At 43.6% G+C, this 24,119-nt stretch overlaps 1 protein-coding gene across 2 annotated transcripts in view; it reads left to right on the top strand.

Annotated features, from left to right (window-relative positions):
• The window catches only part of AXDND1 (axonemal dynein light chain domain containing 1), a 342,044-nt gene that overhangs the window by 283,512 nt on the left and 34,413 nt on the right, over positions 1 to 24,119 (top strand). For both annotated transcript variants that reach the window (XM_069232100.1, XM_069232101.1), the window contains exon 23: positions 10,477 to 10,656. In XM_069232100.1, coding sequence (XP_069088201.1) covers positions 10,477 to 10,656 — 180 coding nt within the window. The remainder of the gene's footprint in view (positions 1 to 10,476; positions 10,657 to 24,119) is intronic.

The raw sequence follows: 24,119 nt of genomic DNA, 5'->3' as shown, positions 1-24,119 counted from the left end.
AAAGTGTCTACCTGTAGATTTTGGCCTCTAGCTCAGCCGGCACCTAGGGAAACCTACCAAACCTGTGGATTTTTTAAAACTAGAGACCTAGGGGAATCGAAGATGGGGTGACTTGTGGGGCTCTGACCAGGTTCTGTTACCCAGAATCCTTTGCAAACCTCAAAATTTGGCTAAAAAAACACATTTTCCTCACATTTCGGTGACAGAAAGTTCTGTAATCTGAGAGGAGCCACAAATTTCCTTCCACCCAGCGTTCCCCCAAGTACCCGATAAAAATGGTACCTCACTTGTGTGGGTAGGCCTAGTGCCTGCGACAGGAAATGCCCCAAAACACAAAGTGGACACATCCCATTTTCTCAAAGAAAACAGAGGTGTTTTTTGCAAAGTGCCTACCTGTGGATTTTGGGCTCTAGCTCAGCCGCCACCTTGGGAAACCTACCAAACCTGTGCATTTTTTAAAACTAGAGACCTAGGGGAATCCAAGATGGGGTGACTTGTGGGGCTCTGACCAGGTTCTGTTACCCAGAATCCTTTGCAAACCTCAAAATTTGGCTAAAAAAACAAATTTTCCTCACATTTCGGTGACAGAAAGTTCTGGAATCTGAGAGGAGCCACAAATTTCCTTCCACTCAGCGTTCCCCAAAGTCTCCCGATAAAAATGATACCTCACTTGTGTGGGTAGGCCTAGCGGCCGCGACAGGAGACACCCCAAAACACAACGTGGACACATCCCATTTTTTGACAGAAATCAGAGCTGTTTTTTGCAAAGTGTCTACCTGTAGATTTTGGCCTCTAGCTCAGCCGGCACCTAGGGAAACCTACCAAACCTGTGCATTTTTTAAAACTAGAGACCTAGGGGAATCGAAGATGGGGTGACTTGTGGGGCTCTGACCAGGTTCTGTTACCCAGAATCCTTTGCAAACCTCAAAATTTGGCTAAAAAAACACATTTTCCTCACATTTCGGTGACAGAAAGTTCTGTAATCTGAGAGGAGCCACAAATTTCCTTCCACCCAGCGTTCCCCCAAGTACCCGATAAAAATGGTACCTCACTTGTGTGGGTAGGCCTAGTGCCTGCGACAGGAAATGCCCCAAAACACAAAGTGGACACATCCCATTTTCTCAAAGAAAACAGAGGTGTTTTTTGCAAAGTGCCTACCTGTGGATTTTGGGCTCTAGCTCAGCCGCCACCTTGGGAAACCTACCAAACCTGTGCATTTTTTAAAACTAGAGACCTAGGGGAATCCAAGATGGGGTGACTTGTGGGGCTCTGACCAGGTTCTGTTACCCAGAATCCTTTGCAAACCTCAAAATTTGGCTAAAAAAACAAATTTTCCTCACATTTCGGTGACAGAAAGTTCTGGAATCTGAGAGGAGCCACAAATTTCCTTCCACTCAGCGTTCCCCCAAGTCTCCCGATAAAAATGATACCTCACTTGTGTGGGTAGGCCTAGCGGCCGCGACAGGAGACACCCCAAAACACAACGTGGACACATCCCATTTTTTGACAGAAATCAGAGCTGTTTTTTGCAAAGTGTCTACCTGTAGATTTTGGCCTCTAGCTCAGCCGGCACCTAGGGAAACCTACCAAACCTGTGCATTTTTTAAAACTAGAGACCTAGGGGAATCGAAGATGGGGTGACTTGTGGGGCTCTGACCAGGTTCTGTTACCCAGAATCCTTTGCAAACCTCAAAATTTGGCTAAAAAAACACATTGTCCTCACATTTCGGTGACAGAAAGTTCTGGAATCTGAGAGGAGCCACAAATTTCCTTCCAACCAGCGTTCCCCCAAGTCTCCCGATAAAAATGATACCTCACTTGTGTGGGTAGGCCTAGCACCCGCGACACCAAATGGCCCAAAACACAACGTGGACACATCCCATTTTTTGAAAGAAAACAGAGCTGTTTTTTGCAACGTGCCTACCTGTAGATTTTGGCCTCTAGCTCAGCCGGCACCTAGGGAAACCTACCAAACCTGTGCATTTTTGAAAACTAGAGACCTAGGGGAATCCAAGATGGGGTGACTTGTGGGGCTCTGACCAGGTTCTGTTACCCAGAATCCTTTGCAAACCTCAAAATTTGGCTAAGAAAACATTTTCCTCACATTTCGGTGACAGAAAGTTCTGGAATCTGAGAGGAGCCACAAATTTCCTTCCACCCAGCGTTCCCCCAAGTCTCCCGATAAAAATGATACCTCACTTGTGTGGGTAGGCCTAACGGCCGCGACAGGAGGCGCCCCAGAGCACAACATGGACACATCCCATTTTTTGAAAGAAAACAGAGCTGTTTTTTGCAAAGTGCCTACCTGTAGATTTTGGCCTCTAGCTCAGCCGGCACCTAGGGAAACCTACCAAACCTGTGCATTTTCTTAAACTAGAGACCTAGGGGAATCCAAGATGGGGTGACTTGTGGGGCTCTGACCAGGTTCTGTTACCCAGAATCCTTTGCAAACCTCAAAATTTGGCTAAAAAAACACATTTTCCTCACATTTCGGTGACAGAAAGTTCTGGAATCTGAGAGGAGCCACAAATTTCCTTCCACCCAGCGTTCCCCCAAGTCTCCCGATAAAAATTGTACCTCACTTGTGTGGGTAGGCCTAGCGCCCGCGACAGGATATGCCCCAAAACACAACGTGGACACATCACAGAAAACAGAGCTGTTTTTTGCAAAGTGCCTACCTGTAGATTTTGGCCTCTAGCTCAGCCGGCACCTAGGAAAACCTACCAAACCTGTGCATTTTTGAAAACTAGAGACCTTGGGGAATCCAAGATGGGGTGACTTGTGGGGCTCTGACCAGGTTCTGTTACCCAGAATCCTTTGCCAACCTCTACATTTGGCTAAAAAAACACATTTTCCTCACATTTCGGTGACAGAAAGTTCTGGAATCTGAGAGGAGCCACAAATTTTCTTTCCACCCAGCGTTCCCCCAAGTCTCCCGATAAAAATGATACCTCACTTGTGTGGGTAGGCCTAGCGCCCGCGACAGGAAATGGCCCAAAACACAACGTGGACACATCAAATTTTTTCATAGAAAACAGTGCCTACCTGTGGATTTTGGCCTCTAGCTCAGCCGGCCCCAGGGGGGGCAGAAATGGCCTAAAATAAATTTGTCCCCAACCCCCTGCCCCCCCGGGAGCGACCCTTGCCTACAAGGTCGCTCCCCTTGCGTGACAGCGCAAAAAAAAGATCCTTGGCGCCTAGTGGTTTCTGCCCCCCTTGGGGGCAGATTGACCTACAATCGGCCAATCTACCCCCAAGGGGGGCAGAAATGGTCTAAATACAATTTGTCCCCCAGGGGAGCGACCCTTGCCTAATGGGTCGCTCCCCATCTTTAAAAAAACAAACAAACAAAAAAAAAAACACAGAAAAACTATTTGCCCTGGCGCCTAGAGGTTTCTGCCCCCCCTGGGGGCAGATCGGCCTAATAGCAATAGGGGGGGCAGAAATGGCCTAAAACAAATTTGCCCCCCCCTCCGGGGAGCAACCGTTGCCTACAAGGTCGCTCCCCTTGCGTGACGGCGCAAAAAAAAGATCCCTGGTGCCTAGTGGTTTCTGCCCCCCTTGGGGGCAGATTGACCTACAATCGGCCAATCTGCCCCTAAGGGAGGCAGAAATGGTCTAAAAACAATTTGCCCCCCAGGGGAGCGACCCTTGCCTAATGGGTCGCTCCCCATCTCTAAAAAAACAAAAAAAAGACAAAAAAACTATTTGCCCTGGCGCCTAGAGGTTTCTGCCCCCCCTGGGGGCAGATCGGCCTAATACCAAAAGGCTGTTCTGCCCCCAGGGGGGGCAGAAATGGCCTAAAATAAATTTGTCCCCCCACCCCCCTCGGGGAGCGACCCTTGCCTACAAGGTCGCTCCCCTTGCGTGACAGCGCAAAAAAAAGATCCTTGGCGCCTAGTGGTTTCTGCCCCCCTTGGGGGCAGATTGACCTACAATCGGCCAATCTGCCCCCAAGGGGGGCAGAAATGGTCTAAATACAATTTGTCCCCCAGGGGAGCGACCCTTGCCTAATGGGTCGCTCCCCATCTCTAAAAAAACAAACAAACAAAAAAAAAAACACAGAAAACTATTTGCCCTGGCGCCTAGAGGTTTCTGCCCCCCCTGGGGGCAGATCGGCCTAATAGCAATAGGCCGATCTGCCCCCAGGGGGGGCAGAAATGGCCTAAAATAAATTTGCCCCCCCCTCCGGGGAGCAACCGTTGCCTACAAGGTCGCTCCCCTTGCGTGACGGCGCAAAAAAAAAGATCCCTGGTGCCTAGTGGTTTCTGCCCCCCTTGGGGGCAGATTGACCTACAATCGGCCAATCTGCCCCCAAGGGAGGCAGAAATGGTCTAAATACAATTTGCCCCCCAGGGGAGCGACCCTTGCCTAATGGGTCGCTCCCCATCTCTAAAAAAACAAAAAAAAGACAAAAAAACTATTTGCCCTGGCGCCTAGAGGTTTCTGCCCCCCCTGGGGGCAGATCGGCCTAATACCAATAGGCTGTTCTGCCCCCAGGGGGGGCAGAAATGGCCTAAAATAAATTTGCCCCCCCACCCCCCTCGGGGAGCGACCCTTGCCTACAAGGTCGCTCCCCTTGCGTGACGGCGCAAAAAAAAGATCCCTGGTGCCTAGTGGTTTCTGCCCCCCTTGGGGGCAGATTGACCTAAAATCGGCCGATCTGCCCCCAAAGCGGGCAGGAATGGCCTAAATATAATTTGCCCCTCCAGGGGAGCGACCCTTGTCCAAGGGGTCGCTCCCCATCTGTAAAACAAAAAAAAACAAAAAAATCCCTGGTGCCTAGTGGTTTCTGCCCCCCTTGGGGGCAGATCAGCCTAATCAAAATAGGCTGATCTCCCCCCAGGGGGGCAGAAATGGCCTAAAATAATCCCCCCCCCCCCCCCCAGGGAGCGACCCTTGCCTAAGGGGTCGCTCCCCTTGCGTGAAATTCACGCAAAAAACAACAACTCCCTGGTGTCTAATGGTTTCTGCCCCCCTCATCAAAATAGGCCACTCTGCCCCCAAGGTGGGCAGAAATGCCCGAAATATAATTTGCCCCCTAGGGGAGCGACCCTTGCCTAAGGGGTCGCTCCCCACCTAAAAAAAAAAAGAAAACATAACAAAAAAACAAAAAAAAAAATTATCCCTGGTGCATAGAGGTTTCTGCCCCCAGGGGGGGCAGAAAAGGCCTTCCCAAAAAAATGCCCCCCCTGGGAGCGACCCTTGCCCAAGGGGTCGCTCCCCTTGCGTGAAATTCACGCAAAAAAAACTCCCTGGTGTCTAATGGTTTCTGCCGCCCTTGGGGGCAGATTGGCCTCATCAAAAGAGGCCAATCTGCCCCCACGGGGGGCAGAAATGGCCTAAATAATATTTGCCCCCTAGGGGAGCGACCCTTGCCCAAGGGGACGCTCCCCACCTAAAAAAAAAAAAAAAATGATCCCTGGTGCCTAGAGGTGTCTGCCCCCCTGGGGGCAGAAAAGGCCTTCCCAGAAAAATGCTCCCCCTGGGAGCGACCCTTGCCCAAGGGGTCGCTCCCTTTTGTCAGTTTCAGTAAAAAAAAAAAAATCCCTGGTGTCTAGTGGGGTTTCAAAAGCCGGATTGCAAGCAATCCGGCTTTTGAAACCCTGGGAGAGACTTCAAAGGGAAGGAAATACATTTCCTTCCCTTTGAAGCCCCTCCGGGACCCCCCCATGGAATTGAAAGAGAAATGCTTTGCATTTCTCTTTCAATCTCGCTGGAAGCAGAGCTTCCAGCGCGATGGGGGAGACCCTGTGACTAATCAGCGCGCGCACGCTCGTGCGCTGACGTCACGGGGGGTTGGGGGGGCAGGGGTGGAAGGGGAAGGGCTTCCCCTTCCATCCATGACTTGGGGGGGTGGGGGGGAACCCCACAGAGGGAGCGCTAGCGCTCCCTCTGGGCTCTGTGACCAGGACGTAATGGTTACGTCCTGGGCACAGCAGCACTGTGCCTCAGGACGTAACCATTACGTCCTGTGCACAGAACAGGTTAAGCAACCAATCTTCCTCCTCTCGTTATGAAGCCTAATGTCATAATTTTTATTATTGGTTGTAGAATATATGTTATAGAAATGTGACAGTTGGAGGCCTTAGGCAGGGAAGCAGATGGGTGGTGTGGGTTCTTATTGGCTTCAATTTGGATCATGTATAATGATGTGGGTAGAAAAGAAATGTTTGAATCTAGTTTGATAGTTATTGAGTGTATGAGTACAGCGCATTGTTACCAGGAGTTCCCAGTCTTACGACGGGGAATAAATTCAAACATGTGAATCCATAAAAATACCAATTCTGGAGAATCTGACTTATGGGTTAGTAGCATATTTCTTTTTAGTCTGGGCTTTAACAATGTAAAGACTTTAAATGACTGGTGAAAGAGTTTTCAAGGTCTGTAACCTCCCCTATGGATTGTAATGTTACGTTTCTTCCTCATTGGGACTTTTCCATAAAATGTCTTTGTATGATAATAGTCCCATTCATTACAATAGCTGTGCTGGCAGATTGACTCCACACTGTTATAGGCCAAATTGCAACAATGTGTGATTTACCTGTAACTTTGGTTGGCCAGCACTGGTATCTTTCATATACTCACATGATTGAATATTTCCCTGTTTTCTGGTTGGGAATTCCCGATAGCCATAGGCCTCAAAAACGTTTGTTTAGTAGCATTCTCCTTATTTGAAACAACCCAATTTTCAAGAAATTAGGTGGAAGTGCTGAGCTCTCCTACTTCCCCAAAGACCGAAATAGTTCAGATTTTGTTGTACAAGTGTGAAGACTACATATCATAGCTGGAGCCTCTGACTGGAGGAAGGGTCTCATGTGAATATATGAAAGATACCAACACTGGAGAGTTATTGGTAAGTAACTGAATTCTCCAGCATTCTTGAATCAGAATAGTAAGCATTACATGGTTGCATATAACTGCTTGTCCGACTGCTGCATTCATATCCAGCGTGTGACGTCTGGAGAAAGTATGGCTGCCTTTCCATGTGGCTGCATGGCAGATGTCCAATAAAGGCACTCCAGCTTACAGCATAGCTGTTGTTGCCATGTTTCTGGTGGAGTACACCTTCACACTACCTTGGAGCAGATGTTTCCTTTGTTGTTACAGAAGGCTATGCAGGAATACAGCCAACATGCAGTCTTGTTGGACAACCAGCATTCACTTCCTTGAAAGCTGAGTGATAGAAATAATTGAAAAACGTAAGTCTTCTGTTTTGTGAAAGTAGAACCTAATCCACATGCCGAAAATCCAGTGAGGATATTTCCACACAAGTGATGGATTAAGGAAGGTTCTTTTAAGTAAAAGTCTGTAAGGACTTTTGGTGGGAACCTTGGCTTGGTCTGTAAAATCACCTTGCTTTTGACGAAGTGAAGATAAGGCACCTTTATGGTGAACAGCTTTAATTCTTTGACTCTCCTTGCTAAGATGAGAGTGAGTAATAGTGTGATATTTTGCAAATGGAATTCTCAGGTGCACTCTATTGATGGGTTCATAAGGAGACAACTTTAATTGGCTCATCAAAGAATTTAGCTTTCATGGAGGACGCCTCACTGAAGGAAAGGTCGTGAAGAGTCCTTTAATGAACTGTTTTACAATTCTCCTTGAGAATAAAAATGAGGAACAGTCTTCCATCCTCTTGAATCTGGAAATTGTGGCCAAGTGAATACTTGAGACCACTCATGGCTAGCTCTAGCAAGTATGGCAACACCTGTTGGGGCGGTATGAAGATTGGGTTAATACCTTTATCTTTGCACCGTGGGCAGAATATTTTCCATTCATCATTATAGGTCTTAATTGTGGATGACACACATGCCTGCAATAACATGTATCTGGAATCTGAAGGGATATTCAGATGGACATATTCTAAGTGGTCAGGAACCAGGTGGTCAATAACAGTACCTTGAGGATGTGCTTGAGAATTTCAGACTTGATTTGTGAGTATTTGGACAGCCTCAGTTGGTGGCGGCACTAAAACTGGTGAGGCCATGCCAAAGCAATCCGAATCAAGGAACTGTAAGCTTTGCCTTTTTCAGCACATTGGGTATGAGAGTAATTTGACAAAATGCATAAGTAAAGAAGGAAGCGTTGTCATGTCTTTGAAAAGGATTGACCTCAGACCCTGGCAGATTGAACCTGCTGGCAGAGTGTCGGTATTTTTTGTTCTCAGTGGAGATGAATTGCTCGGTTTGGCCAACGTCTTCTTGGGTTTGTGAAGGCTCTACATTCTACCCCTTGGGTCCCAGTTTGTGTTAATGAGGCCTTCCCTGCCCCTTTCCGGATACGTCACATCACACTACTGTATAGGGTTGCCCTCTCTCTCCACTCTTGTTCAAATTAGCTATTGAGCCACTCGCAGAGTGGATCAGATGTGATGCTGAGCTCTCGGGGTTTCGTTGGACAGAGGTCTCGAGGATAGAATTGCCTTTTATACTGACAACATCTCCTCTTTTGCAGTGACACACATTTTCTGTCCCAAGAATATTTTATATAATTCAGATCTACAGGTTGCTCAGGCCTTCAGGATAATTGTGGCAAATCAGCATACATGCCCCTAGTGGGTAATCCCCCCCAAAACATCCACATTTTGACATTAAAGCTAACCCCTCCCCACCTTAAATATTTGGGCATCTTCTCTGACCTGGCTCTCAGGTGGAACATTAATATTGTCCCACTGCAAAGTGCGGTGCTGCAAAATATGGGAAAATGGGCTAGACTCCCTCTTAATATTATAGGCTGATTCGCCATTCATAAAATGATGATCCTACCCCATAATTCTTTAAATGACACAAAACTATCCTTATCCAGTCCTACAAGTCTTCCCTTCATTGCAGCATGCACTCTCATGATTCCTATGGGCAGGATGCCCTCCGCAGGTTAGATTAGCTAAATACACACACTCCATGCTCAACGGTGGGCGGCGAGCCTCAAACCTTCAGTTTTTCTACTAGATGTCCAAGCTTGCTGAATGACTGGCTATTTAGATGTAGTTTTGAAAGCAGCTGTAGACCTGGGGCTTCAGTTGCTAGGGTCACACAACCTATACACTTCCATAAATGGCACATAAATCCCACAAACATTACACAAGGTTACAAGGGTTCCACTTGAGAGTTGGAAGGCATCAGTTAAACATATTAGATGGCATGGCAGGGTCACCGCAGAGCCCCTTCGTGGTGTGGTACACTTCTTAAGCAGATTGCTAGGTTACCTGGGTTCCAGTATGGGACTTCATCAGCATTTCTAAGCTTGGGGATGTTTTGGCAACTGACCATATCAAATCCTTTTCACTGGTTTTGCTCTTCATAAAAGCCAGTTTTCCAATGCATAGAACTTAGGCATGATCTAGATAGTCATAAGACATTACTCAAATTACCTCCATCACGTCAGGGCTTGCCTGACCTATATGATGACTTTAACTGTGCCGCTCCATGAGCCCATCACCTACTCCCAGTGGTGATCTCACTCCTGCTGAATATGCCTCATTCAGAGACTGCAGATAGGAATCAGGCCAATGCAAGATTACATGAGACCTAAGAAGGATTTGTATGTCCTGATGGGTGCTATTTTATTGGAGAAAAATGCCTTTGCCATGGCCTGAAGTTTTTAACTTGTTCTTCTGAAGGAAATGCCTTTTCCAGTTGAGTATGTAAGATAGCCCCAGGAACTGCAGTCTTGTCATAGGATGGATGGGAGATTTCTCTGCATTCAGGATCAGTATTCCGTTGCCTCTAAACCCTATATAAAATACACAATTGATTGAGAATTAGAAGGGGGCCATGCAAAGAAATATCAGACTACTTATTTAAGAATGTGAGCTAGAATATGTTTTCTGTATAGGAAGTGGGCTAGATAATGGTAAAAGAGCAGAAACAAACTTTACTGGAAGTGAATCCACTTGGAAAGTGATGGTGGCTCAGTAGCATAGAAATGTTGTTTGATGTGTTTGCACATTTATGGGATTGTTTGCCGATGAAACGTGGGGTGGCAAAAATAAAAATTAAAAACATGAATGCTTAGAAGGAGGTAGAACTTTGTTGTGGATAGCATCTTTCTTTGTGTTAAAGGGGACAGTTTTCTTGTCAGCTCTCAATGATTTTAGGAACAGCATGACATGGTGATGCTCCTGATAGTTTGCTTAAGACTTTAGGGATTACCAGAGAGCATGGTTGTTAGGTTTGATGCCTTTGGATTGGAAGGGTAATCATTTATTTATAGAGAGTATAGCCATTTTGTCAAAATAAATTCACACCCTATTTGACCAATGGAGTATTATTCATGTTTTTGTTTGTGTACAGTATTGATAATGAAAAGGTGCATCAGTCAATGTTACCTTGATTTTTCTTTACTAAGTCTGTGACATCTGCTGGGATCCTGTGCCTGCTGTCTGGGTTGTATTTAGGCTCTGTTACTGGGCTCTAGCTTGTACTGGCATTCTGTGATTAGTTACTCCTTGTGCTTTTTTCTCTCCTCCGTCAGGTTAGCACAGAGGGAAAAGCCAAACCAGTTTCTTCTTTTCTACAAACCTTTCATGATCCATTGCCCCAAGATCCCTTTAGAGACCAACCAGAGACTACAGATACTATGAACATTATTGGTCACGATGCCAACATCAAGAAAAAGTCCTTAGAGGGAGAGGAAGTGCTGGTCTCCATTGAGGTAAGCTTTTGTGACAAGCTGGTTTGTGACATATGTGCTTTTGAACGGTGCAAGATGATTACCCTGAGAATCCTACTAGTCCTTTTTTCCCAGCGAGTTTGTAAAGCTTCTTTATATGTACCCCATAGCCTTGACCTGCAACATAAAAGTGACAATATACATACACCCCCAAAGGGAACCAGCACATATTTTGGGATACTGAGCTTAGACCCCAACTACCAAGCAGACACAACAGTGTTTCAGTAGGTCATTCTGAGAGAAAAGCTAGAATTCAAAATTCAATAAACAAGCATTGGTGAAATCAGTATGTCTAGCTTCCTAATGAGGTTACCCAACCTTTTGACTTTCAGTGCTTTGTGCCGTGCTGTTCTGCAAGATGGCAGACACCAATCTTGGTGCAGTAAAATAAAGAAAATGGAGAGACCCAGTAGCAAATTAGAGCAGCTGAGCCTTACAAAAACAAAAATCATTTTAAAACAAATTGCTATCGTGAGGGGCAGAGGAGCACTGGAGGTGATGGAGGGGAAGAGAGATGAATGCCAGTACAGGAGGACCTGGGGGCTTTGGGGAGCAGCGAGGAGCTGGACAGCAAGAGATGAGCTATGGGAATCTTAAAAAATTAGGAAACAAACTGGGAGGGATGTGGGAAGCAACAGATGAGCTAGGTGGTGGGGGGGAGGAGAACAACATGGAAAGCAGGGGATGGAGATTTGAGGGGAGAAGCAGCACAGAAGTGACAGAGGAAAAATATACATGCACTCACTTGGAGTGCTGAAATAAAAAAAATAAAAAATTCTGAATGTAAGCAGTGTAAGGATTCATGTCATCCAATCAAAAGTAAAGTGAAGAAGCTATGGTCTAGGCAAAGGGATAACAAGCAGAGGAATAAAAACCATTGCCCAAGATGCTAATAAATATAATTGACAGGAAAGCCAACCAATGGTAAGCAAAGGACAGACCCAAGGCCAAAGCCACTGTAAATATTTGGATTGTCACACAGTCCGGAATCGGCCGGGAGGAGTGGGGTTAGCATACGACCCCTCCCCCTATTATGTATATCGGCCAAGCCCCAGGGGATGTGGTCCTTGGGGCCAAAATCAGCCCAAGAAGGGGGTGGCTGCATGGCCCCCTACCCTTTTGTCACAGTCAGCCGGGCCATAGAGGATGGAGTCCCCGAGGCTGAAATCGACAGGTGTTGTCCAGTTGTGGTCATTCAAAGATGAGGGAAGTGGTAAAAAAGTGAGTTTTCACCCCTTCCCCCCCCCTAAACCGCCAACTAAGAAGTGTCGGTAGGACCGGCACTTTTTCCTTGGTAAGACATCTATATCTGCTCAGCAGGTCATGCTGGCATCCCCTTTTCCCTTTCCAGTCATTGACACGACCAATGTTTCTTGGCGGAGACAGCGGTTCGAATTAGGTCTTTTGTCTATGGGACTGCCAACATCTAAATATGGGGGCGGACAGTTGCAGCAGCAGGCGGGTTTACAGTTGAAAAGTCGACAGCAGGACCGTTAAAGCCAAAATCTAAATTAATTTGATAGCATATTTATATAAGCGGGCTTGGTAGAGATACCTTGCCACCCTAACCCTTGTGGGGGAGCGAAAATGTTAAAAAGAATTTGCCTGCTGGATCGCAGGAAAAAAACAAAATGGCAGCCTTCATTGTATTTTTTTTAAACTATTATTACCCAGGATGGGCCAGGGCCTGAGGGTCAGTAAATAAAATGATTGAGTGTGGCGTGTGTGGTGCCCCCTCCCCAACCCTATTTCAGTCCCAGGACCCCATCCCATGTGGCTCACCATATAAAACAAAGGGGGAGTAAGGCGTACAGTCCCCTTCTCTGAGCTTCTTAGGGCCCCGGGGACCGTATCACACTATACAAAGACATGCCACACCAAACAGTACTATACCATATTATACAATGACACTCCATACCATACCATACCATACCATACCATGCCACGTGACAGGCCATACCATGCTATACAATGAAAGGCTATATCATATCATAAAGTAATAGACAATACTGTGCCATAAAATACTATATATTGACAGGCAAAATCATACTATAGAATTATAACACGTTCCACGCCATACTATACCATACCATATAATGACAGGCCATACTATACCATACCATACTGCACAATGACAGGCCATACCATACCACCATACCTTACTATTCTATACAGTGACAGGTCATACCATGACATACTAGACAATGACAGGTCATACCGTACCAAACCATATTATACAATGACAGACCATACCATGCTATACAATGACAGGTCATACCACACCATAGTACATAATGACAGTTCATACTATACTTTACCATACTATACAATGATAGGCCATAGCAGTCCTTGCCATATCATACTATGACAGGCCATACCTTACCATACTAAATAACGGCAGGCTGTACAGTACAATACTATGCAATGATAGGTCATACCATACAGCAGGCCATACTATAAAATTGCATGCCATACCATACCATGCAATGTCAGGCTATATCATACCACCATACCTTACTGTACTATACAATGATAGGCCTCATCATGCCATACAATACAATGACAGGCCATACCATGCTCTGCTATACAATGACAGGCCATACCATACAATACTATACCATATTACACAACACAACATGCCATAAAATCCTATACAATGACAGACCAAACAATACTATACAACGGCAGGCCACAACTTATTATACTATACTTTGCAATGACAGGCAGTGCCAAACCTTGTGCCAAGCCCTGCCATACTATACAATGACATCCCATGCCATACCATACCATGCTATACGATAGGCCATTCTATACTACACCATACTATACAATGACAAGCTATACCATACCTTTCTATGTCAAGCCATACCATACGATACAATGACAGGCTATACTACCATACCACAATATACAATGACAGGCCATACCATACCATACAATGACAGGCAAGCCATACCACAATATATAATGACAGGTCACACTATACTATATTATACTATACAATGTCAAGTCATATCATAATATACAATGACAGGCTATACTACCAAACCATATTGTACAATGACAGAACATACCATACTGTACAATGACAGGCAAGCCATACCATTCTATAAAATGACAGGCTAAACCATACCATACTATACAGGATATTATACAATCACAGGTCATACCATACAGTACTTTACCATACTTTACAATTACCATACCATACAGTAATAGGCAATACCATACTGTACCATAAAGTATTACACAATGACAGGCCAAATCATACTATAAAATAACTGGCTAACCTACTGTATTCTGCTGTACAATGACAGGTCTTTCCATACCATAAAGTACTTTACAATGAAAGGTCATACCAGACTATACTATACAATGACAGACCATACCATATTATACAATGAAAGGTCATACCATACCCCCCTATAGTATTTGTATACAGGCCATACCACCCCATAGTATTTGTATACAGGCCATACCGTCCCATATTATGCTATACAGTGGCAGGCAATACCATACCATAGTATACAATGGCAGGACATACCACACCATACTATATGCTACGACAGACCAGGCCATATCATAAGACAGGCCATCCCATGCCATACCATACAATACCCTTCTGATGACAAACCATACCATACAATACAGTGACAGACCACACCGTGCCACACAATGACATGCCATACCATACCAATCCACAATATACCATGCAATGACAGGCCATACCATGCCATAGAATGACAGGCCATACCATACTTTTCTATGCAGTGACATACCCTACTATGACAGACCATACCATACCATACAGTCACACCATACTATGCAATGGCAGGCCATACAATACTGTGTTGTAGTACATCATACTTTACAATGGCAGACTATACCATACCATATCATTCAGTACAATGCCAGGCCATACCATATCATGCAATGACATGCTATACCGTCCTAAACAGTGGCAGGTCAGACCATACTATAAAGTGACAGGCAATACCAAACAACACAATGGCAGACCATACAATATCATACTATACAAGAGGCCATGGTATACTATACAATGGCAGGCCATACCATACTATACAATGACAGGACATACCATACCTTATTATACAATAGCAGGCCATACCATATCATCCTGTACCATACTATGTATTGAAGGGACATACCACACCAGACGACAGGCCGTACCATGCCGTAGTATACAATGACAGGTGATGATACACACTACAATGACAGGCCATAATACAAAATACATACCAGATCATACCATACAATATAATGACAAGTAATACCATACCATATGATGACAGGCCGTACTATACCATACTATACAATAATAGGCCATATCATATCACACCGTACCATACTATATACTGAAAGGACAAACCATACCATACCATACCATAACATAGCATTCAATAACAGACAATAGGCCACATGATACAATGACAGGCCATACCAAACTTTACAGTGACTGGCCACACATACCACACTAAAATATACAATGACATGCCACACCATAGTATTTGACAAGCCATACCGTACCATAACATCCAATGTCAAGCCATACCATACTGTTCAAGGAGAGGAGAGGCCATACCATACCACCATACAATAATAGGCCACAACATGCCATTCAGTACGACAGTCCATTTTATACTACTCTATATTCTACAATGACAAACTATAGACTACTGTCTGTATGATGACAGGCCTTGCCATAGCACACAAATACAGTGCTGGGCCCTACCATATCAGACCACACAATGAAAAGCCAAATCATACCATACCACATCACACCATACCATACAACGGTAGGCCATAATATGCCATACCATTTCATACTATACTACACTACGCAGTGGCAGAGCATACCATACCATACCATACCATACTATACCATGACAGTTCATACAGTACATACTATACAGTGACAGGTCATACCGACCTACACAATGACAGACCTTACTATAACAGACCATAGTGTACATTGACAAGCCACACCATACCATACAAAGACAGGCCATGCCATACTATGAAATGACAGGCCATACCATACCATATCATACTATATAGTGGTAGGCCATGCCATGCATTACTATACAATTAGAGGCCATACCATAGTATATATTACATGCAATACCATACTATAACATACTATACAATACCATATCAAAATATACAATACATGCCATACCAAACGTACCATACTTTACCATACTATAAAATGTTAGGACATACCATATCATACTATATTATACGATGACAGGCCATACCATACCATACCGTACCATACTATACAGTGACAGGCCATACCATACAGTACTGCACCATGCTGTTCAATGGCCATACCGTACATCATTAGCCCATACTATACAATACTGAACATTGACAGGCCAAATCATAACATACTATACTGTACAATAATAGGTCTTACCATTTCATACTGTACTACACAATGACAGGCCATACCATACCATAGTATACCATACTGTACATAGTATACCATACTGTACAGTGACAGGCCATACCATACTATAAAATGATAGACTATACCATACCGTACCATACAATCCAATGAAAGACAATATCATACTATACATCACATGCCATAACATGACAGTACCATAAATACTATACAATACCATAATGCAACATACGACAGACCATACCAAACTAAACAATGACAGGCTATACTATAGCATACCATACTGTACAATGACAAGCCATGCCACACCATAAAATGATAGGCAATACCTTACTATGCAATGATAGGCCATACCATACCATATCATACTATATAATGGCAGGCCATACCATACTATACAATGAGAAACCATACCATACTACAAAAAGGCAGGCCATACCATACAATATCAAACCATATTATACAGTGACTTGACATACCATACCTAAAATGCTATACAACAAAACAATCCATACTATAATGGACAGGTCATACCACACAATATTATACTGTACAATGACAAGTCATTCCAACCCATAGTATGCAATGCCAAGTCATACAATACCATACCAAACCATACCATACCATAGTGTACAATGACTGGCCATACCACACTGTACAGTGACAGGTCATACCATACTATTCAATGCAGCCCATATGTCCCAATACCATACAATGATAGGCCATACCGTACCATCCAATGTCAAGCTATACCAAACCGTACAATGACAGGCTATACCATGCCATACTATACGATGATAGGCCATACAGTACCATAAAATGCCAGGCAATGCCATACCATCCAATGTCAAGGCGTAGCACACTATACAATGACAGACCATACCAAATTATACAATGACAGGCCATACCAACCTAAACAATGACAGGTCATACGATTCCATACCATACTGTCCAACGGTAAGCCATACCATACCATGCAATGATAGATCATACAATACTATAAAATGACAGGCCATATCATACTGTATAGGGACAAGCCATACCATACTATGTTATACAGTGACAGGCCATATCATACCATACCACTGTACATCACATCCCATACTATATCATAACGTACTATATTGTACCATAAACTAATATACAATACAGGCCATACCAAACCATACTATACCTTACCATCCCATAAAATGGAAGGCTGTATCATACTATCCTGTACTATACAATGACAGGCCATACCACACAGTAAAAGGACAAACTATTCCATATTATACTAAACAATGACAGGCCATACTGGGCCGTACCATACTATACGACAGGCCACACCATTCAAAACTACAATGACCATACAACACAGTGATATGCCATACCATACTGTGCCATAAAGTACTATGCAATGACATGCCAAATCAGACAGGTTATATCATACTATACATGACTACTCGAAAAGTGAAAGTTCAAGTCATGGAACACAGGAGTATTATCAAATGTAAAAGGACAACAACAAGAATGAGGACACATTTTGTTGAAATGGGCCATCAAGCAGATGATTTGATCTGGACAGTGACTGATATGTGACAGACATAAAATAATTTCTATTTCGGACGTGAACAACAGTGGATTTATCGAATTTGTAGCCTTGTACAGGGCCTAAATGATGATATACCTTGACATCAACTGAATTGTCAATGAAAGGCCTATTATGATATGAGTAGGAGTTTGGAGAATGGAGAGCCAACTATATATATATATATATATATATATATATATATATATATATATATATATATATATATATAATTATATATATATATATGTATATATATATATATATATATATATATATATATATATATAGCTATATGTGCCCTAGAGTATGTAATAAAACTGAGAGGTTGTTCACTGATTGATATTATCTATCCCCTCGCCCTCCTGTGATTCGATCCCACCCAGTTTTGCCTCCACCCAAGTGGCACTCTGGTTAGGGGTACGCTAATTAGTAGTTGACTTAGAGTTGTGAAATAGAGAAGTTATTTAGCATCTAATAAAGTATAAAACTTCATAGGTTTGCAAACAACTTACTATCTGCAGTTTAGACACACACTAATTAGTATCGTTAAAATAGGTGACCTGGGGAAGCAAAGTGAAGTAGTTAATTTGAGAATTACATTTTATTACTTGCGAGGTTTGCAGTTGGTTTATTTCCCTGCTACATATGTAGAGTTTAAAGCATATACCAAATATGTCCGCTCAACAAAATACGGTTTGGGAATAGACATCCAAAATGGCAGCCAAAGGTGGACATTGTGTGAAGGATGAGGAAATCAGGATGTACGACACCGATCACGTAAACGGACTGACGCGATCCCGAACAGGATAAAAATATCAGCTGAAGGTAGGGCTCTGCTCGGTGTCCTACACGGAGACGAAGATGGTATGAGATGAGGCACTGGTCCCTTGATGAGGTGAGGAGTAAACTGGTTGAGCGTTTCAATGGGAGAGAGGAAAGGGGGGATGATTAAGAGCACCGCCGAACTTAATAAAACTCACGCATTTGACCATGCGATGACTATAGAACTCCTGATAAAAGGAGTGAGAACACGTGATTACAGACTGTGAAAGAACGCTATTTTAACATATTCTGCTACACTGAGAGCTCCGTATCTGAACATACTATTTGTTTTACCTAGTGTTTGACTACAGGGAGGTGCTCCCATTGGGCTCCAGTTTAAAAGCAATTTAATGAAATCTCGGTAAGTGCAAGATATGATGATGAGATTTACGGCTTGGGTGGAATCACTGCCGGGTGATGGGATGTCTCACAACAATATATTTTTTAACGTGTGAAGGAGACAACCCTGAGTCATGGGGGAGCCAATGTACGCATTGCCCTTTAAATATGTATGACTGATGTGAGAAAGAGGAAATGGATCTGAGGAATTCACATCCATGAAAAATTACTGTATGTGTGTCATGTTTGTTTCTCTACCCTTTTCGTTGTAGATAATCCAGAGTGTGTATACGAACAAGGGTCAAGTGTGCCCGGATATGCATACTGGTAGAAGTCCTGACTAATGACAGGTAGGGGATAAAAAGGAACAGGGGATCGAAAGGTCCTGATGAAGGCCGACTGACCCTTATGGGCAATGGAAATGGCCGAAACATGTTGACTGGAGAACAGAGGCTGGGGTGAACGGGTAATTGTGCCCTAAATATCATCACCAAAAAATCTATTTTTAACCCTATCCTTGGGGTCTCCTAATAAACAAGAGGAGTGGGCACCCATGAGACAGTTTTAATGTATATCTGTGTGCCTAGATCCACATTTGTTTTTGGTTTGTTGTGTATTGTTTTATGTTCCCCGCCCCTACTGCTCCAATCCAACCTGGGTGCACATATGAATGTGTTAGCAGATGTCCAATGATGAAGCATGCCACAAATAGTGGGTGAGGGCAGTTTTCAAACAACTATGCTGTGTTCATAATCTAGTAGCAGTCCATTTAAGTAGGGTTGGGTTTTTCTTATATTTTTCTTGTCCCTTTTGTGAAAGGGGTTGATATTTTGGGAGGTAGGACAAGAGATTTTCCTCTCACCCCTTTGCAGGTGTGTTGATATATCATTCTATATTTTACTGTACAATGAAAGTTCTTACTACACCATACTGTACTATACAATAACAGGTCATACCATACAACACAATACTATAGAATGACAGACCATACCGTACTGCACTGCATTATACAATGACAGGACATACATACCATATGATACAATGACAGATCATGCCAAACTTTTCCATGACAGGCCATACCATACTACACAGTGACAAGCAATACCAATTCCATAGCATACCATACCATAAAACATGCCATACCGTACTATACAATGACCTGTCATACCATACCAGACCATACTATACAATGACAGTCCATACCATACTATACAATGGCAGGCCAAACCATAGTATGCAATGAAAGACTATACCATATCATATTATACTATACTGTGAAAGGCCATACCATATAATATATAATGTCAGACCATACCATACTACACCATACTATACACTGACAGGCAATGCCATACTATACTATATAATGACATCCCATGCCATACCATACCATATTATACAATGACAGGCCATATCATATCATACCATCCAATGTCCCACTATTCCTTACTATACTACACAATGACAGGGCACACCATACCATACAATACAATGACAAGTGATACCATACTATACAATCACTTCCATACCATACCACACCATGTTATACAATGACAGATTATACCATACCATACTATACAATGTCAAGCCTTGCCATACCATCCTATACAATGACTTGTCATACCATACTTTAATATACATATCATACTGTACCATACTATACAATAACAGGCCATACCATACTATACCATGACAGGCTGTACCGTCCCATATTATACAATGACGGGCCATACTATGCCATACGATGACAGGCCATCCCATACAATACAGTGCAGGCCATATCATGCTATTCTACATTGCACAATCACTGGCTATACTGTATCATACCATTCTCTGCAATGGCAGGCTATACCATTCCATACCATGGCAGGCCATGCACTACCACCACATATTATACACTGTCATTCCATACCATACAATGGCATTTCAAACTTTACCATAGCATGCTATACCATAACATACCTAACCATACAATGACAAACCATACCATACCTTACAATACAATGGCAGGCCATGTCATGCTATACTACACTGTATGATGATTGGCAATACTGTACCATATAATTCTTTACAACTACAGGCTATACCATACGATACAATGGCAGGCAATACCCTACTACACCACATTATACAATGTCAGGCCTTGCTATCACCACATTTTACAATGTCAGACCATACCATACAATGACATTCCATACTATACCATACCATACTATACAAGGACAAGCCACGCCTTACCATACAGTGACAGGCCATACCATGCCATAGCATACCATACAATCCATTGTACAATTATATTATATTATATTATATCATATTATAGCTATACATTGTAAATTATACAGTGATGGGGGCAGATACCGTAACATACACTGACAGACTACTCCATACCACACAATACAATGACAGCTGATTCCATATTACAGATCACATGCCATACCATATGATATTATAACCATACCTTATCATAACACACTATACAATACTATAAAGGTATATGCACTACAGGACATACCAAACCATGTCAAACTATACTTTACTATACAATGGCAGGCCATGCCATACCATATTGTACTATACTATACTATACATTGACAAAGGTTGGGTCATGTCCCTACTTATCGTCCTGCAAAGGCACGTGATTGCCTTAAATGTACCCGATGACATGGCTAATTATTGTCCAGTGGCATGTGTCTTTGGTTCAACAAGGCCTGACTTCCAATGTTTACATAAAGCTGCTGTAATGGCTCCATGGACAGGAAACATCTGTGTGGCAGACCAAACTCAGCTCGAAATGTCCTCAAACTGAATGACCTAAATTGGTCTCCCATCCTTGTCGCCCTTGCTGCTATCCACATAGCTATCCCCTCCCAGTTGCCACCATGCCAGGGGGAAACTCTGGAAAATACAGGATGTGAGTCTTCGTTTTCTGCAGGCTCCTTGCCCAGCAGTTGTGGATAACTCCAAGTTCAGGTGTGTCGCCCTCCAGCATCTGTCCCACTCCCATCAGCACTTCCATTAATCTTGTCAGTGAGGGGCTGAAAAGTTGTATTGACCTGTTATGGACTTGCCAACTTGCTAGCCACTGACCGTACCACTGGAGCTTTGCAGCTAGATAATAAGAATCAAACTCTGACGCTGCTAGCCCTCCATCTGTTGACTGACCCGTCCGCCAAAGGAATGTCATTATAAGGGTATCTAGTTCCTTAAAGATGAGCTGGGGCAGCCATATGAGAAGCACCATGAAAACCTGCAGTAAGCATAGAAGGACTATCATTTTAAGAATGGCAAACCTCCCTGCCACCCACATGGGGATCGTTTGCCAGAAAGTCATGGCAATCTAGTGGCACGGATCACCTGTCCCACATTCCCATGCAGTATGTCCTGCCTGTCATGGTAGATTTTAGTTCCCAGGTATGATAGGTAACTCAGCTCCCACCTGTCCCACATTCCCATGCAGTATGTCCTGCCTGTCATGGTAGATTTTAGTTCCCAGGTATGATAGGTAACTCAGCTCCCATAATTGAGGACCTAGGTCTGTGTGTTCTGGCGAGCCCTTAACGGGAAGAGGCAAGACGTCTTACAGCTTACTTGGAGGTCCGACAGGGTACCAACATCTGCTAACATGGTCTTGGCTCCCTCCACGTTGTGATGCATATTGCTTAGAAATATCACTAGATCATCAGCATATAAGGTGATGCGAAGATAACAGGTCACCTATTCGTATTTCCCGGTATCTGTGTCCTTCTCTGGCCAAAATTGCCAGTGGTTCCATGGCCAGTGCAAAAATTAATGGCGACAAAGAACAACCCTGCCACGTCCCTCTCTCCACCGCGTAACTTCCCAATATTGCTTGGCCTGTTCATACCCTAGCTGTGAAGGTGGTATTTACTAGCTTGACCCAAGCTATGTAGTCCTCCCTATTCCCAGTTTAGGCATAACGGCATATAGAAACTTACATTCTAAGCTATTTAATGCCTTCTCTATATCCACTGCTAATATAGCTGCTCCATTTGTATCTCAGGAGGTGTCATCTAGGACTTCAAGCAATCTGCGATATTGATTGCGGTATTTCGACCTGGTATAAACCCAGCTTGATCAGAGTAGACCAGCGGGGCATAAGCGGGAGAGCCCATGTGGCCAATATCTTTCTGAGTATCTATCTACATTAAGCCTTGATAGGGGCTATGAGCCCCACAGTCGTTTGCTGGTTTCCCAGGTTTTAACAACGGCACTACCAATGTTTCCCTTCAAGCAATCTGCAGATATAAATTGCAGTATGTCAACCTGGTATAAACCCAGCTTGATAAGAGTAGACTAGCAGGGCATAAGCGGGAGAAGCCGTGTGGCCAGTATCTTGCTGGGTATCTATCTAAATTAAGCCTTGATAGGGGTATATAAGCCCAGAAGTCGTTTGCTGGTTTCCCAGGTTTTAACAACGACATCACCAATGTTTCCATTGTCATAGGCGGTAATATTCCCTCTTCTTTCACCGCCTTATATAGACTGACAAGCTTAGGAGCCAGGGCATCCACGTATGCTGCATGGAACTCGACTGAGAACCCATCTGTCCCTGGTGTTTTTCCGCGCACTAACCCCTTAATTGCGCCACATATTTCCTGAACGGAAATTTCACCCCCAGAGTCTCCACTTCTTCTCATGTAAGAGTTGTAAGGCGTAGCAGTGTCAAAAATGTCCAAACTGCTCCTACATCATGGCATATAGTGCTGTTATAGAACTGCACTGAAGAATTCATGAAATGGCTGTTTATATCATCCTGCCTATAGAGTCTTTTTCTCCCCTCAGTTTGTATTTCCACTGTAATAGAGCCCCTCTTTGTTGGGTCTCCTAGCCAGGCTAATAAGGATCCAATCTTGTCCCGCTCCGCATGAGCCCAAGTCATGTATCTTTTATAAACAAAACAGCGGAGTTTTTCCAGGTGACCGGCTACTGCGTCCTTGGTCTTCAGTAATCTATTTTTCAGGTCTGGGCGTACCAGTCTCTGTTTTTCTTCTGTCTCATTGTCTCCTCAGCTGCTGTGACTGCACTGATTCAGCAAGGCATCTCCCACCAGATCACTGCCTTAAATGCGTCCCATTCTACCAGTGGGTTGCTAGCCGTACCGTCGTTCTCTGATAAAGTGTTCTATGTTTGTTCACACCACCTCTAGACATCGTGGGTCCTCAAGGAATTCAAGTTTCAGTTTCCATGTAGGAATGCATGCTTTAATACACCACCATTATAAGTGGAGTAGTATAGGGTTATGATCTGAAATCGTGGGAG

Source organism: Pleurodeles waltl, chromosome 4_2, assembly GCF_031143425.1.
Source record: "Pleurodeles waltl isolate 20211129_DDA chromosome 4_2, aPleWal1.hap1.20221129, whole genome shotgun sequence".
NCBI classification, from domain to species: domain Eukaryota; kingdom Metazoa; phylum Chordata; class Amphibia; order Caudata; family Salamandridae; genus Pleurodeles; species Pleurodeles waltl.
The sequence above is the reverse complement of the archived record's forward strand: the minus strand, read 5'-3'. Positions and strand labels throughout refer to the sequence as shown.